The following is a 17,253-nucleotide window of genomic DNA, read 5'->3' on the forward strand; positions in this document are numbered from 1 at the left end:
GTGGAAGAGATCATAATAAAGTAAACCTGCAGGACCCAACTGAAATCTTATAGTATTCAAATATGGGAAGCATGGGAATCTTCAGATGCTTGATTGTAAAACATCTCTTCAGCTCTTTTCAATCAGGAGACAGCATGCAGGACAGGTTAGCGATCCAAGTACCCCTCGTTTCCCAAAGGTCCTTTAAATCAAAGGATCTCACCAGTAGTAAGGAAATACAATAAATATTTTATTTCAGAAGCACATTTCTCTGTAGCTTAAAAACAACCTGTCAAAGTTTACCTGGTTTAAAGCTGTTTTTCTCAATGTTTGTCAGAAGTTAAACACAAAGTTTCAACAAGAAAATCCAACTCACTTTTGTTACAGTTAACAGCAATGCCACTCACCGTCATTACTAAAAAAAAACACTCAGTGTAAAAACTACACGGTTCCACCATTACTTAGGTATACACTCATGACCTGCAGCTAGTTCTGAGAAGTATACAGCAATTTAAAAGCAAACTCACCTGGCTCAAACTAAAGGTATGAGAAATAGGGGCTAGCTTCACAACCATTAGAAGACCTTCCTGAGGCAAAAGCATATGGGAGTTTAATGAAAGGATCACAGAAGCCAGCACTCTGTTGTTATATAGCAAACGTCAGCAGGTGCAGTTAACATTTGTCCTTGAATATGTAAATTATCAGTTTTCAGAGTAGCTACTACACAAACTGGAAGCTTTCCCCCCCGACAACTTCATACTGGGCAGGTAACATCCTAGATCTGGAAAGTGGGTGCCCCTTTGTTTACACAATGAAGGCTTCCCATTGCATTACACTTCCCATGCTGGTTTGCGTTCCAGAAGATTGTCTGATTGTGCTGTGTTGGACAGTCTCATCTGTGACTTGTATCTGAGTTCCAGGTGACTTATTCAATCCCAGCCAAGACAAGGCAGTAATATGGTGCAAACAGAAGCTTCAAGTACCAGGTGTGTTTTTTGTTTAAAACAGAAAGATTAAAAATCTGGAAATGGTGTCACGATAGCTAAAAAAAATAAATATTTTCCCAATAAGCGCTCTCACGCTAAATATAGGACCTTTAAGACAATGGCAAAATGAATAAACAGTAGCATCACTTTGAAATGGAACACGGCCAACTTCTGTCTACTTCAACCTGGAAAAGGCAGGGTGCAAGCCAGAGGTGTCATCTTTAGAAGTGGAAAAGAACAGCAGCATCTTGCAGAAGGCTGTTCTATCCCACTACCCGACAGCCCCCGTATGTGTATACACGTGCACAGGGTAATCCCTTCCAGGGACGGCAGAAGGAAGAGTGGGCACTATAATGAGAGGTGATGACATTCCCAACTGAAAAGCTCAGTAAAAATCCTATGACCAGCACACAGGTTAAACATTTATGAGTCACTGGTGTCACTTCTTGGAAAAGTAGGGAAGGGAAAGTCCACTCTTGGGTGGATAGGAGCACCTCCTACCCACAGGTAAATAGGATACCAGTATTATAATAGCATGAACAACCAAAATTACGTTGAGCTTTACAGGAAGAGAAGCAGTGGAGTAAGACTGTCAGCCACTTATCACCAGATCCTTTATCCAGAAAACCTATTGGGGGACAAAGGACAATTCTCACCTCCAGTTAATTTCTAGGGTGCTTATGCAGAAGCTAAAGAGAACCTCAAGTGAGATGAGGCTGCAACTGGAACTATACTTTTTTTTTTTAAACCAGCCTCACCTGGCACATTCTCTGCCAGCAAAAGACAACTCCTAATGCTAAGGGAACAGCCAAGCTGCTCTTTACTTCAGACAAAGCCCTAGCTTCGTAAAGGAATCACCCTCTAGGTTTTAAGTCCAGCTAATGATACTAACTTTGTTCCATCATGGGAACAGAGAGGAATTTCAAGTCATCCCAGCACACAGGAAGGTCATATATCAGATGAGGTCCAATTTTCCAAATAGTCCCCAGTTGTTTCACATTCAATTAGTTTAATCTAGTCATGAAAAGCATTTCTGCTCTCAACAGACGGTATTTCATGAAACAGACTTTGGATTGGCCAGTTGTCATTTTAGGGGCAAATTAATTCCCTTTTGCTCAGAAGAAGCCCTACAAACCTACCTGAGATCTGCTCTTCTACCAACTCCCACAAGAGCCACATAGCGGAAGAGGATCCTGGCCAAAGCAGCACGAAACCTCATTGTCTGTAGAAAGCCAGACACTCATCCTTCCCCCTGCTAGTCTTCCTCGAGTTCTTTGAAGATCTATTTCATAACACAGCCACACCTCCTTCACAGCGGCTGGTGATCATGTTTGCTATTTCAGTCCATGTGTCCATATGAGGGTTATAAACTTCAACAGAGTCCGAGGTCACTGGGGCAGCGAAATCATGACTAGAAGCTCGGCCTCCCGAGGCATAAAGAAGTCCGTTCACAGCCACAACACACACACCAGCTCTGGGTACCTTCATAGGTGCAACCTCAACCCATTTCTCCTAATGAGGGGAGACATTTATTTATATTTATATAAATACACACACACTTTTTTTTAAAAAATAATCAGCAAATAGCTTTGCTATAATTAAGCCCCTTAGGCATAAGTACCCTTCCCCAACCACTTCCCAAAAGAATAACTCTAAGTTTACTGAAATGTCTAAAGTCCCTCAAATGACCAGTTACTTTAAGCGGATCCAAACATGCTAATAACAACAACAACAACACCGTACATGTATGTGGTACCTCCCACCCTGAAAGATCCCACAGCACTTTGCAAAGATGGGCTTGATCATGCAAACCCTTTTTATTCTCATAAGCAATCCCATTGGTGTCAGGTTTTGTGAGAACATGCCATCTATGTACACCTCTGGGGCAGAGCACACCAGCTGTTTAGCATTGCACAGGAACAGCACACAATAATTTGAAACAAGAAGTGAAGAAAACTACCCCCATTGAAAATTAAAGGGACCGTAGAGGCAAAATGTAAAAACCGCCAAGACTGTCAACACTACTCTTATGGAAAGTGCCACCGGAATCTACAGAACCACAGTAACCAGAACTTAAGTCGGAACCTACAGACAACACCGTGATTTCTAACACTATTTTGGAATACTGGTTTGGTATTGATTTGGAGGGAAAAGCAATAACAGCAGCACTTTAGAGCTGTTTTTATGGTAAATTCCATTGTATCTAATAAACCTGTCTAATATCCGGAGTAATATATTGAACAACTTATAGCAGAACTACTCTACCACATTCCCCAGGGTATTTAGTAGCTACAATCCTTCTGTTTATTGTGTGTTGGTTAGCTTCCAATTACCCAGAAGAACACACACATGCTTTTCAAACACTACATGATTAAGATTAGATAGATATACTCAAAGATCAGCAAGTATACGGACACCACCTTGAAGGCCCTGAAATGTAGTTTCCAGATTACTGACTGGGAACAAATAGGAAATGGAGCTTGTTTTAAAATCTTTATCTCATCAACTTGAGTTATATTCTCACCAGGTACATAACGGCCAAGGTGACAACACAATCTACCACTATGAAGAGTAAAACAATTATCGAGGAATAGGCAGCATATATTAGCATCTTTATACATCCTAACAAATAAAGCTGTAGTCTGCAAGGTTCCCAGGCACTCTACTGACCTCTTCGAAGGAATATCTCTCTACAGTAGGAAGTGCATCTTGTGTCTCATTCCATCCTCCAACAGAATAGATGCAATCATTGAGGGCAGCTACGCCAAGGTATGCCCTTCGGGTGCCCATTGGAGGAAGCGTAGACCAGCGTTTGGATATTGGATCATAGACTTCAACAGAACGTAGCTCTATTCCTTCATTGCTGATGCCCCCGACAATGTAAATTAAACCTGGAGAGAGATCAATGTGGACCCCAGAACTAATACATATAAACTGGCCATCAATAAGTTTAGCCTTGAAATTAGACGAAGGTTTCTAACCATCATAGGAGTGAAGTTCTGGAGCAGCCTCCCCAGGGAAGTAGTGGGGGAAAAAACCTAACTGGCTTCAAGACTGAGCTTGATAAGTGTATGGAGGAGACAGTATGACAGTGGTGGGTGGCCCATTGGCGACTGCCTGTTGCTAAAATCCCCAATGGCTGGAGACGGGACACTAGACTGGGGGGCTCTGAGTTTTAGTCCTTCAGCCTGAGTCAGCTGAGATAAGCCAGCCACATGTGTTTTATTGCACTGTAGATATACCCTAAGTTAGCCAAGGAAGGGCAGGTGACCACCTGGGAGGCCTGAGTGCAAATATTTATTAAGAACATTCATACAAGATACGTCTTTGGAGCTCTGTCTTTTAAGATGGTCAATACTGGCTGGACTTCATGTTCTCAACCACAGGAAAACTATTTTCAAGGGTAACTGACAGGAGAGGGAAGAATTTTCAAAGCTGGTTTATTAAATCTTGGGTTTATATTGTTAGATGAGTGGAGACCTTTAGGTTCAAGTTCCACAGAAATAAACACATCTATCAGAAAAGGGGAAAATGGCCGAAAGGTGGAGAACCACTGTTACACTCACAGAGCTGAAAGCACCACAGAGCTCAAGAAGTTTTATCAAGTTGCAAGACAGACACAGGTAGGAATCCTTGCTGAAATGTAAAGCTTCACATTCCTTATATGATACAACTACTCTCTGAACTATTGGTTATTATTCATGTGGGAAAGCCATAACCAAAAACCACTCACCTTGCATTTCACAACACCCAAAATAGTAGCGGGGCACAACCATACTGCCCACTAGCTCCCAGCTATTTAATTCAGGGTCAAATCTTTCAATTGTGTTGCCGATTTCTGCTCCAACCCAGCCTCCTACAAAAAGGAAAAACATGCAGGTAAAGTTTGATGACACAGAACTACAGGTCTTTTCCAAAGATAATTATGGAAGGAAATACCTTAGTATGATTCAACAAAAGCACATGTAGAATAGAGAAAACAATTATAAGGCTAGCAAGTCTTATGTTTCAGGGCAGGAGGAGACCACCACCTAGGGAAAACAATTTCCTCCATGTTATTAGTACTGAATAATTATGGGCACTATGGCATATATAAAACATCTGGAATTGGCTACTTTTGGAGACAGGATACTGGACTAGATAAGATATTGGGCTGTTTTGTTCTAGCAATTAAAATGTTCCCATAACTTTCACTCCAAATCTCTTTTACTTTCCCAGTGGTATACAATAGTAGCTTATTAGATTTTTGTTACACTTCAGCATTTTAAAAAGCTTTCAAACACCTAATCTGTGAAGAAGTATTTAGAAGACAGTGATATGGATGACATGCACACAGCTATGAATTACTTTTGACACATGCATGGCAGCCGAAGTCAGATTTTCCTTTTGGTTATTGTTTAAACAATTAAAAGTCCAAATAAAGCATAATTAAGGATCTGCTCCCCCCTTACGATCCCCGCCCCCCATTTCTTTGTATAACAGTCTATTTTACAGGGAATTGTTACATTAAGAGCTTAAGTAACAAGGGAGAATCTTGTAAGATTCTTGGGAGAACCTTGTAACTTTGTCCAGTTATTGAAATAAGATTCTTTTGGAGTTCTGCTCAATAAGGTGGGTGCAAGATTACAAGTACTGGGTATTTCCTTTTGTTATATGCAAATGTTAAATAGCACCAGACGAGTTTTGTGTTTTACAGAGAGGATAACCACACAGCCCCTGCTCAGAGAAGCTTACGCTCTAGGGCCCTTATCCTGCAATAGACTGTGTACAGGAGGACTGCTGAACCTGCACAGAATCCTGGTTACTTCAATAGGGCTTCAAGCAGGCACAGTAATACGCTTGTGTGCTATCAATTGTGGGACCGCAGCACAGATAAGATCTATGATGAGACTCAGGGAAAGATAACATCAGACAGGTGCTCACAAGATTATGAAGCAACTTGTTTTTGCAAGTCACATACGTTGGTATTCCTTATTTTAAAATAAGATACTTTTTATTACGTTGATGTGATAGTGAAGGTCTATTTAACTAAAAGCTTTTGAGAAATACGTATTTAGGTTCTTACAACAATTTAGTAGTTCGCCTGGTTAAGATCACATGGACTTCTCAGTTCTTGTCTCAGCTCTGCAACTGAATTTGTTGGACAAGTCACTTAACCTCTCTTGGTTCTCCCATCCATCCATCACAGAGGGCTGTGAGGGTTAATGTCCGATAAAGTACAGATTCTCAGATAAAGGTACTACAGAAGTAGGAAGTCTGAGGGGGTGTTGTGAAATGCTTTTTTTTCTCTCTTTTTTTTTTTTAATAATCAGACTAACTTGCATACACATATTTTGGTCTAGGTATTATGGAGTCATACTGAAAATACCCGTTATTCCATTGGTTGGCTAAGAAGCTTCACTTGGAAATGATGGCACCTCCCCTACGTGCACTCATAAAAACACCCATCAGCTGCAAGTGTCAAGTAACTGCTGATTTTCAACTCTCAGTATTACAGGATTTTAATATTTAAAACCCCCAAACTGATTTGATCAGATGAACTAATGCTTTACCAAAAAGAAACTGTATAGTTACCCAAAGCATAGATAGCACCATAACATGCACACACTCCAAGTCCACACCGAGGATGGTTCATGGAGGCCACAGTTGTCCACTGCTTAATAATAGGATCGTAGCATTCAGTACAGTCAAAGATCATTGAATCCTTTTCTCCTTGGTACAAAAAAGGCAGAAACAAATAGATGAGTTAGAAGGAACAGCAGTTCTCAACCTATTTGCCACTGTGGGCTGCATATGCAGCTCTCTGTGTGTTATGTGGACCGCATCCACACAGTATCTGTGCTACCTATGTGGCCCTGAGGAGGTCATATGGGCCACAGCTGTATGCTGATTGGGCCACAAGCAGCCCGCAGGTTGAGAACTAGTGTGAGAGAATATTCTGCAATTCAGATATACAAGCACCATCCAGCTCCTGCCACAGGAACAGCCCCTTGCTTCCAATATCTGAATTGAGGCCATTGCTCTCATCTTGCCAAAGTGCAAAAGCAACGAAAGCCTCATCTACACTAGAAAACTGAATTAGTACTGAAAATGGTTTTCAGCAATGGTTTCTCAAAACAGCTGTGAGTGAAACACCGCAGCATTGTGCTTCTCCATGAAATATTTCACTCTACAGTGCTATTACTAACATAGGTAGGAAAATACAGGGGTTTTTTTTTTTTAAAAAGACTATAGCATTTAACCTTATAGTATATCTTTTGTTTCCTTTCACTACATGTACACACTACTTTCATTTTAGACAGATGTAGCTAACTTTCCCATATCCTGGACACCATCAGTTGAGAAAAGGAAAGCTCTGTTAGTAATGGAGTTTATACTATACCGAGGTGTAATTTAAGATGACAATTTTACTAAATGTGCCATTTGGTCCCAAGGAATAACAAGGAAATCCACTAACTGGTTAAAAGACAAGAAACAAACGGTAGGAGTAAATGGTCAGTTTTCCCACTGGAAAGAGGTAAATAGCAGGGTCCCCCAAGGATCACTACTCGGACCAGTGCAGTGCAACATATTAATAAATGATCTGGAAAAGGGGATTAACAGTGAGGCAGCAAAATTTGCATCTAATACAAAATTACTGAAAACAGAGAAGTCCAAAGCAGACCTCGAAGAGTTACAAAGGGATCTCGCTAAATTGGGTAACTGGGTAACAAAATGGCAGATGAAATTCAATGTTGACCAATGCAAAGTAATGCACATTGGAAAATATAATCCCAGTTGTACATGTAAAATGATGGGGTCTAAATTAGCTGTTACCACTCAAGAAAGAGATCTTGGAGTCATCCTGGAGAGTTCCCTGAAAAAGTCTGCTCCACGTGAAGCAGTAGTCAAAAAAGTTGACTGAATGTCAGGCCTATTAGGAAAGGGATAGATAATAAAATAGAAAATATCATAAAGCCACTATGTAAATCCACCTACTCCTTGAATACTGAAATTGGAAATGTACAGAGAAGGGCAACAAAAACAATTAGGAGTATGGAGAAGCTTCCATACGAGGAGAGATTAAGAAGACTGGGACTGTTCATCTTAGAAAAGAGACGACTAAGGGGGGATATGATTGAGATCTATAAAATCATGACTGGTGTGGAGAATGTGAAGTGTTATTTACTCCTTCACATAACACAAGAACCAGGGGTCACCCGCTGAAATTCATAGGCAGCAGGTTTAAAACAAACATAAAGGAAATACTTCTTCACAAAACGCACAGTCAACCTGTGGATCTCATTGCCAGGGGATGTTGTGAAGGCCAAAAAGTATAACAGGGTTCAAAAAAGAATTAGATACTTTCAAGGAGGATAGCTAATAACTATTGATGGACCTAAGATGGTCAAGGACACAACCTCATCCTTTAGGTGTTCCTAAACCTCCAACTGCCAGAAGGTGGGAGTGGACAACAGGGGATGGATCACTTGAAATTCCCCTGTTCTGTTCATTCTCTCTGAGGCATCTGGCACTGGCCCCTATCAGAGACAGGATACTGGGCTAGCTGGACCATTGGTCTGATCCAGCAGTATGGCCATTCTTACGATCTACTGCCACCTTTTGGAAGAATGGAAAATACATCAAGACTGCTAAGGACTCTCCTATACTATTAAATTGGAGCACCAACAATAACATCCATATACAGAATAGTAACTTAGTCCCAAAGAGCACAAACACACACTTAAAAGACAAAGTCATTTCTGACCTTGGTCTGCAGGAGATATTTTTCCTGTTAGTACACAAGTTAATGCACATTTCCCTCAGGTATTCTTGACTACGCCATAGTTTAACCTATTTGTCAGAATATGAGACTCTTCCCTATATCAATGTTGCCTTAACACTGATAGTATGGTAACAACAAAAATCCTACACTTCCCCATTCTGAAGTAAAGCAAAAATCTGACATATGTTTAAGGAAGTACCATCACAATGTACGACGCTCCTGAAATATATTCAATGCATTCAGCAAACAAGTCACAATAATAGAGGCCACTAACTCTAATGAAAGGCAAGCTTTCAGTAAATTTCTACTTGTTCTTTTAAGAAAAAAAGAAAATGAGGCCGATTAAAGTGTAGATCCATTATGTAACAGAGAAGGCGAGCTAATAATGGAGGACATAAAGAAGGATGAGGTGTTTAATGCCTAGTGTGCTTCATTCTTCACTGAAAAGCTTAATGGCGACAAGATACTCAGCACAATTAGCAATAAGGGGGACAGAACGCAAGCCAAAGTAGGAAAAGACCAGGTTAAACAATATTTACCTAAATTAGATGAATTCAAGTTGGCAGGGCCTGATGAAGTTCATCCTAGGGTATTTAAGGAACTAGCTGAAGCAATCATGGAACCATTAGCAATTATCTCTGAGAACTCATGGATGACGGGTGACAGGTGAGGCCTTAGAGGACTGGAGAAGGGGAAACAGGGCACCTCTCTTTAAAATGGGGAACAAAGAGGACCTGGGGAATTACAGACCAAGCAGCCTAACTTCAATACCTGGAAAAATACTAGAACAAATTATTAAACAATCAGTTTGTAAGCACATGGGGAATTTATAGGGTTATAAGTAGTAGCCAGCATGGATTTGCCAAGAACAAATTATGCCAAACAAATCTAATTTCCTTCTTTAACAGGTTTACTGGCCTGGTGGATAGAAGGGAAGCAGTAGACATGATCTTTCTTGATTTAAGAAAGGCTTTTGACACAGCCCCCCATGACACTCTCATAAACAAACTAGGGAAATGAGGTTTAGATGAAAATTACTATAAGGTGGGTACATAACTGGTTGAAAGACCGTACTCAAAGGGTAGTTATCAATAGTTCGCTGTCTAACTGGGAGGACGTATCTAGTGGGGTCCCATAGGGTCAGTACTGGCTCCAGCAATATTTTCATTAATGACATGGATAACGGAGTGGAAAGGACCCTTACAAAATTCATGGATGACACCAAGCTGGGAGAGGTTGCAAGCCCTATGGAGTACAGGATTAGAATTCAAAACAACTTTGACAAATTAGAGAATTGGTCTCAGTTTACAAGATGAAATTCAATAAAAACTAGGGCAAAGTACTACACTTCGGAAAGGAAAAATCAAGTGCACAATTACAAAATAGGGAACAAGTGGCTAGCTGGTAGTACTGCTGAAAAGGATCTGGGGGGGCTATAGTGAACCACAACTTGAACATGAGTCAAGGTGACGCAGCTGCAAAAATGGCTAACATTATTCTGGGGTATTTTAGCAGGAATGTCACATGTAAGAGACAGAGGTAATTATCCCTCTCTACTCAGCACTAATGAGGCCTCAGCTGAAGTACTATGTCAAATTGTGGGTACCACACTTTAGGAAAGAAGTTGATAACTGGAGAGAGTCTAGAGAAGAATGACAAAAAATAATAAAAGCTTTAGAAAACCCCAATCTATGAAGAAAGGTTAAAAAATGGGTATATTTGATCCTGAGAAAAGAAAACTGAGGGGTGACCTGTCAAATATGTTAAGGGCTCATAGAAAGATAGAGATCAATTTTTCTCCATGTCCATGGAAGGTAGGACAAGAGGTAATGGGATTAATCAGCAGCAAGAGAGATTTAGATTAGCTGTTAGGAAAAATTTTCAACTATACATTCTGGAACAGGCATCCAAGGAAGGTTGTGAATCCCTATCACTGGAGGTTTTTAAGAGCAGTTTGAACAAACATATCAGGAATTGTCTAGGTATACTAGGTTATCCAAAGTAACACATTCCTTTCATCCTTCACCTCCAATAGCATAAACCATTCCTCCCACCACTGCCACTCCCAGCCCACTGCGAGCCTGGTGAAGTGAAGACACAGTGGTCCAGTAGTGACTGAAGGTGTCAAAACGCTCCACACAACTGAGGGCTCTGCTGTCACTCCAGCGTCCCCCCTGCAGTCGAGTATATCCACCTAGGCAACAGATAGAAAGTACATGCGTAAGTTAGCAGCTCTCCCTCTTCAAGGTCGTAGCCAATTCTAATGCAGTGGTTCAAGTGTTACAAAAAGCCAAAATAAGAGCAAAAGATATTCTAAAGAGTGACTAACATCTTTCTTCAGTGTAGTCATGCCTATGCTAATACTCATCAAATCAGACTTCTTCCTTTAGCAGGGAACTTCAGAAACTATTCCAGCAGAGAAATCAATATTGTTTTTAGTGTTTGAAAAATCACTGGGGAGACAGTGTGGTCTAGTGCAGAGAGCACTGGATTAGGACTCAGGAGACCTGGGGTCTATTCTCAGCCTGCTGACGTGACCATGGGCAAGTCACTTCCCCTCCCTGTGCCTCTGTTTCCTCATCTGTAAAACTAGATGATGATGTTGACCTCCTCTGTAAAGCGCTTTGAGATCAATTTGGGGATTCTGAATGTTTGCTAGAACAGCTGGATACAAACACCTTCCAGAGTATTAGATGCTGAAGCACCTTACTATGCATCAATGGAATTTTTCTCCTAGATTTACTAAGTATCTGATGGAGGAAGAAGGATGATTTTGTGGTTAAGGCATAATACTGGGATAGCACTGAGATTTAGGAGGAGAAGGTTTTTATTCTAGGCTCTGCCACAGATTGTTTGTGACACCTTGGGAAATTCAATTCATCTCATCATCTCAGGATAAGTTCTCATCTGAAAAATTAAGATGATAGTACCGACTTCAGAGGGCCACTGGGAGGCTTAATTCAATATATGTTTGCTATGCACTTTGAGATGCCTGAATGAAAGGCGCTAGAGAAGAGAAAAGTAATGTTATCTGACCTAAGACCTTAATCTCATGACAGTTTTGCAATTCTTAATACACCAACTCATGGAATGGTCACCTCCATTATTAGCAATAAGTGCTTCTGCACAAACTTCTTTTCAAAGGGTAAACATATCAAATGAACAGTGGAACTAAAAAAATTGAGTATAACCCCAAATGCAAAAGGTATGAGTATTCTTTGATTATATTCATCGTTTATAAAAGACCCATTAATTTACAAAGATCACCAAACTGGTACAAAAATGCTTATTATAAAAGGAAAAAAGGGGGAAGAAACATAACACCCTTAGAAGAATATAAACTAATAGGGTGCATGTTTTGTACATATGTTCCACTTGTGAACAGTACACATAACGGGCTGCATTATTGCTCTGCACCTGAGGCAAGTGATTCCTGAAAGACTACTCCAGACTGTGATACTGCATTCAGGAAAGATGAAATATGAACGTATTTGTATTTTGTAATGCGCTCCAGTTATTTACGAATAAACACATTATTCACAATTGTAGTCCAGCAACAAAGTCATGGTATTAGATACACAACACTATTTTGACAACTAGCTTTTGACAAAGAATTTAAAAGGTTTTAATGCAATATGAAATATCAAGTCACTGTTTTTTAAAAAGGTTAAAGCAACCAGATTCTAACCTACTGCATAAAGATACTTCCTGGCTTTCCTCCTGGGACGAGCCTTAGATGTTTGCAGAAAATTGCTGACTTTGTTCTCTTTGGGAGATTTACAGACTTCACAATATTCTTTCAACAGGGTTTGCAGAGCCACCCGAAGGCTGAAATCTGAAACTCCTTGGAAAAGAAAAATTAAAGAGAAACATGAAAGAAAAAGTCACAATGACAACTATAAACATCAGTAACTGACCAACCCCGAGGGGAAAATATATAAGTCAACTATTATCACCACCACCACCACCTCCTCTCTGCTTTTCATATGACAAACCAAGACAGATTTCAAAAATTCTTGTCCAAAAGTTTCACAAAGGCTTAGTTTTAAAAATCAAAATGTGAGTATATATTAAATACTCCTGGGGCATTTTGCACCAAAAAATTAAAAAGTGTGTGCATGATATTTTAAAACTCTGCAAATGTTATTTGTCAAAATAACACTACATAATCAAACCAGTTTCAATTATTTTGGTAATCTATTTCAAAATACTTGTCAGCAAGTATATCTGCAACAATACAGAGACACAAAAATTCCCCCAGGAGCAGAGAGTTAAAGAAACACCTATGACAACCCAGTTCCTCTTTCTCCATCCCCTTTCCCCGCCCAGCCCAGATACCCACACCCCCTGCACACACACCCCAGAGCCCAGCCATGTGGCCCCCCCTTGCCCAAATACCCGACCCCTCTCCACCAGAGCCCGGGGACCCAGAGGATGAAACAGCCTGAGGCTCTTTTCCAGGCTTATACAGATTCCTGTGTGTTGCCCTCCCCTTCCTTCAGGGCATGCTGGGAACTGCAGCTGCCAGGAACCCTCTAGCTCAGTGGTTCCCAAACTGGGGTTTGCGAAATATTATACGGCCAAGAGAGCTGTCCCTAGGGAGCCCAGGCAGCACAGAGCCAGCAGCCCAGAGCCCCTGGACTTCCAAGAGCTAAGCAGATCAAAACAAGCATATCTATCACACTGAGGAGATTTAAACTTCAAGACTCCTTGTAAGAAATGGAAAGAGAGATGGATTTTTTGCCGTTTTTATAATTAAACAGGCAGTTAATATTGTTTTTTAAATTATTATGAAGAACAAGTTTAAGCTTTCTTGTAATGTGCGTTTGCCTGGACTGCTCGAGACCTGAATGCTTGTGTAGGAGGAACTCTTTGAGTTGGCTTCTTAAATACCTTCATGCTGTTTCCCATCTGATACTCCTTGATGAAACATAGGAGCCTTGTCGTAGAACAGGCTTATTCAAAGTGATACAACCTACAAAAGTGAGATCTTGGAAGAGTGTTGCTGTTTTCATATATAATCAAAATACTGTAATGATAAATAATAATAATAGTGTGTAATAAGCTTGTCATAAAAAAATTATATTTCCAAGATCACTGCTTTTATAATTTATACTCAGGTAAAGGAGAAAATCCCTGGAAATAGTCATTTTTAGGAGAAGTTCACAAGAGTTGACATTTTAGTGAAAGGGGTTCACAGGTTGTTAGAAAGTTTGGGAACCACTGGACTAGCTCCCTCCCTCTCCCCTCAGCAGTGTCTTCTATCTACTAGCTGGGCTCTGGCTGGGTCCAGTGGCCCCTAACGGTGGCTAGCAGCACAGCAGCCAATTTACGTGGGGGAAAGGAAATTCTGCATGCACCTTAATTTCTGCAAAATTCTGCATTGCACAGTGGCACAGAATTGCCCCAGGAATCATTAATCAACTAAACTTCTTTAGTTTAATAGTCAGTTGTTACACTTTTAAACTGGAAAAAATAAAACCCAGTGATCCTTTACCAAGGGCAAATACTCCATCCAAACAAACATCTTCATTTTTCTCTCTCTCTGTTACCTTCTATGTATTTTAAGAGTCTCTGGGATGGTAACAGAGGGAATCGAACTGGATCCAGCACTTCCACCACATGTTTCTTTCTTTTTCCCAGATCCTTCAAAATCCATTGCATTGCAGCTGTGAAAACTTGGTACTCATCCTCTATAGTAAGCTCCTCACTTCGCAAGATCTTAATAAGCTGCTCCTTTGTTAGCGCCAGGAACTCCTCACCACTCTGAACTTCCAGAAAGTGAGCATGGATGTAATTCTCTGTGAACTCCTGTAGGTCATGGCAGGCAATTTGCTCAGAGAACTGGAAGAGTCCAATGCAATTCAAGGGGTCGATCTGTCCCTTCAGAAATTCACAGCAAAGATCCACAACTTCAGTCAGCTGGAGCATGTCTGCCGCTACTATCAGCTCCTGAACATTACTCTCACCAACATTCACTACTCCTGTGTGCAGAGGACAACGTGACAAACAGGACACATTTCAGATGTTATAATAGCCTAAACAGTGGTAAGCCTTAGTCTTTTCCATTTGAGTTGGACATTTTGAACTAAACATTCATTTGCCTTGCAAAATTACTGTCAGCTCAGTAATGCAGTAAGATGTTTACAAGTATCTGAAAAGGAATTTACCTGGGAGTCGCATACTTACATTAAAATTGGTAAATACAAATATGAGGGATAACCCAGAACGCCTGTGAATCACAGACAGAGTCTTGTTGATTTTCTGCTGGATGGTTATTCCAGTGACTCATCGACTGAAGACCACAACATAATTAAATAACTATGACCTACTTATGCTATGTTTATAGATGCATATAAAATTCCTTTATCAGCCAAACACAAAATAGTCTCTTCTTGCCTCCTTTCTTTTAGGCCTTGATCCTACAAAGGCTCTGTTTTAACTAGATTTCAATAGGAATATACATGTGCTTAAAGGTAAGAAATACTAGGAGGGAGGAAGAATTAGGAAAATTCTTACTTAGGTTATTGCTATGTAAAACTTGTCTACATGAGTGACTTGAAGATTCTGGATTTTTTTTTTAAAAGTAGATAGGGAGAGAGATATCGCAGCTACCACTGAATGTCACTCAACCTAGCCCTAATGGTTACCCGATTATTTGAAGACCTCAAAGCACAGACAGAAAAAGGATGCTGGCCTTACAGATCAGCTCAGGAAGGTGGTTCCAACTCTAAGGCGTGTTATGGAAGAAAAAGTGTAAAGTTGTGAGACAAACAGCCAAACTGACAGTCAAGGCCAGCATCATTGCTGGAAAGGGCCAGCAAGATAATGAATAGCAGCCAACTACATGCATAGTGATATATACCTGCACATGTATACAGTATGTGCATGTTTATATGTATTCAAACACTTACAGAGACAACTCACTTTTGTAGTAAGTACAACACACAGTACTGAATTTCTCTTCACTGTACAGCAGAACAGAATCTTAGAATGTAGAGATAGAGAAGACCTTTTAGATCCTCTAGTTCCTCTCATGCCAATACAGGACTGATTCCTATTGTACTTTTACAAATGTTTAGTCCAGCCTAGTTTTAAATGTGCTAAGGAATGGTACTTTCAGCACTGTTCTGTAAGCTGCACAGGTCAGCAGCACCATTAAGGATCTGAGCCAGTTAATAATTCTCATAGTACAAGGTGATCTATATAAAGTGAACATTCCACTTTTCAATCAGAATAGCAAACATAAATATACCTGTGTAAATAAAATCCAGGAGCATTCGAAAGATGCCAGCCTCTACTCCTAGGATCCGTACTACATCCTTTGAAGACTCTTTCATCCCTCCCGTGAACAGAGCAGCAAAGTAAGGGCTGCTTGCAGCCAAGACCAGGCGATGGACCTTAAATCCTTCTTCACCAACCTGGAGCTGCACATCACAGAAATTATGCGAACCTCTCATTTTGTTCATCTGGGCAAGGATGAGACGAGCATGTTTGTCTGAGGAGAAAGGGCTGTCGCTGACCCTGGGACAAGCCACACAAGCCATGGTGATCACAGAGAAGACCAAAGGCTGCTGTCCATTGTCTGTCTCCAAGTGCCTAGGAAAGAGAATTAATAACTTGGGCAAGTTCATCTAGTGGAATCAATACTCCCCATTATTAGAGTAAGGGTTTTTTTTTGATGAATTAAGGGAACTGGCAGCAGCCAGAAAGAACGTGCTTAGCATGGAGCACACAAAACTTTGACCAACAGAGGGTCACAGGGGTTGCAGAGGAAGGAGGCTGGGTGACGGGGGACAGTGCAGGGATTGGGGTCCAGCCCCGGGGGGCAGCAGCACAGGGGTTGGATGTCTGGGAGGCAGCATAAGGGTTGGGGGACCTGGGGGCGGCAGGGGTCAGGGCAGGGGCTGGGGGCAGCGCAGGGGGCGGTTTGGTGGCACCAGGGGCGGGGGGGCAGCGCAGGGGCTGGGGGCGCTTTGGTGGCGGCGGGGGGGCAGCGCAGGAGCTGGGGGCGGCAGGGGGGCAGCGCTGGGGGTGGTTTGGTGGCACGGGGGGGCAGCGCTGGGGCTGGGGGCGCTTTGGTGGCACGGGGGGGGCAGCGCAGGGGCTGGTTTGGTAGCACCGGGGGGAGGCGGCGCAGGGGGCGGTTTGGTGGCACCGGGGGGAGGCGGCGCAGGGGCTGGGGGCGGTTTGGTGGCACCGGGGGGGGGCGGCGCAGGGGGCGGTTTGGTGGCACCGGGGGGGCGGCGCAGGGGCTGGGGGCGGTTTGGTGGCACCGGGGGGGGGCGGCGCTGGGGGCGGTTTGGTGGCACCGGGGGGGGGGGCAGCGCTAGGGCGGGCGGAGGCGCCGATCCTCCCTCACCTTCTTCCCGCTCAGCGGAGCCGCGGGACAGCTCCTTCCGGCCTCCCAGCAGCCTCTGCGCGCCGCAAAGCGCAGGGAGGGGAGGCCCGACGAGGCGCAATGATCACGTGAGTCGAGGAGCGGACCCAGACGCCTGGATGAAACCGCGCATGCGCAACCCA

At 42.1% G+C, this 17,253-nt stretch overlaps 1 protein-coding gene across 7 annotated transcripts in view; it reads right to left on the minus strand.

Annotated features, from left to right (window-relative positions):
• Positions 1-17,253, minus strand: part of LOC123376137 (intracisternal A particle-promoted polypeptide) — a 32,291-nt gene extending 15,038 nt beyond the window's left edge. For 3 of the 7 annotated variants that reach the window (XR_006581699.1, XR_006581697.1, XR_006581698.1), the window contains exons 1-8: positions 17,093-17,253; positions 15,986-16,329; positions 14,283-14,714; positions 12,419-12,574; positions 10,757-10,924; positions 6,540-6,677; positions 4,699-4,821; positions 3,636-3,856 (exon numbers count right to left, since the gene is read on the minus strand). Coding sequence is in view for 2 of the 7 variants with exons in the window: in XM_045027917.1 (XP_044883852.1) it covers positions 2,253-2,477; positions 3,636-3,856; positions 4,699-4,821; positions 6,540-6,677; positions 10,757-10,924; positions 12,419-12,574; positions 14,283-14,714; positions 15,986-16,277 (1,755 nt within the window). In the remaining 5 variants the exon portion in view is untranslated. Of the gene's footprint in view, positions 1-207; positions 2,478-3,635; positions 3,857-4,698; positions 4,822-6,539; positions 6,678-10,756; positions 10,925-12,418; positions 12,575-14,282; positions 14,715-15,985; positions 16,330-17,092 lie in introns of those variants that run through there. The other 4 variants (XR_006581696.1, XR_006581695.1, XM_045027917.1 and 1 more) reach the window with 4 other exon arrangements.

This window comes from Mauremys mutica, chromosome 8, assembly GCF_020497125.1.
Source record: "Mauremys mutica isolate MM-2020 ecotype Southern chromosome 8, ASM2049712v1, whole genome shotgun sequence".
In the NCBI taxonomy this organism is placed as follows: Eukaryota; Metazoa; Chordata; order Testudines; family Geoemydidae; genus Mauremys; species Mauremys mutica.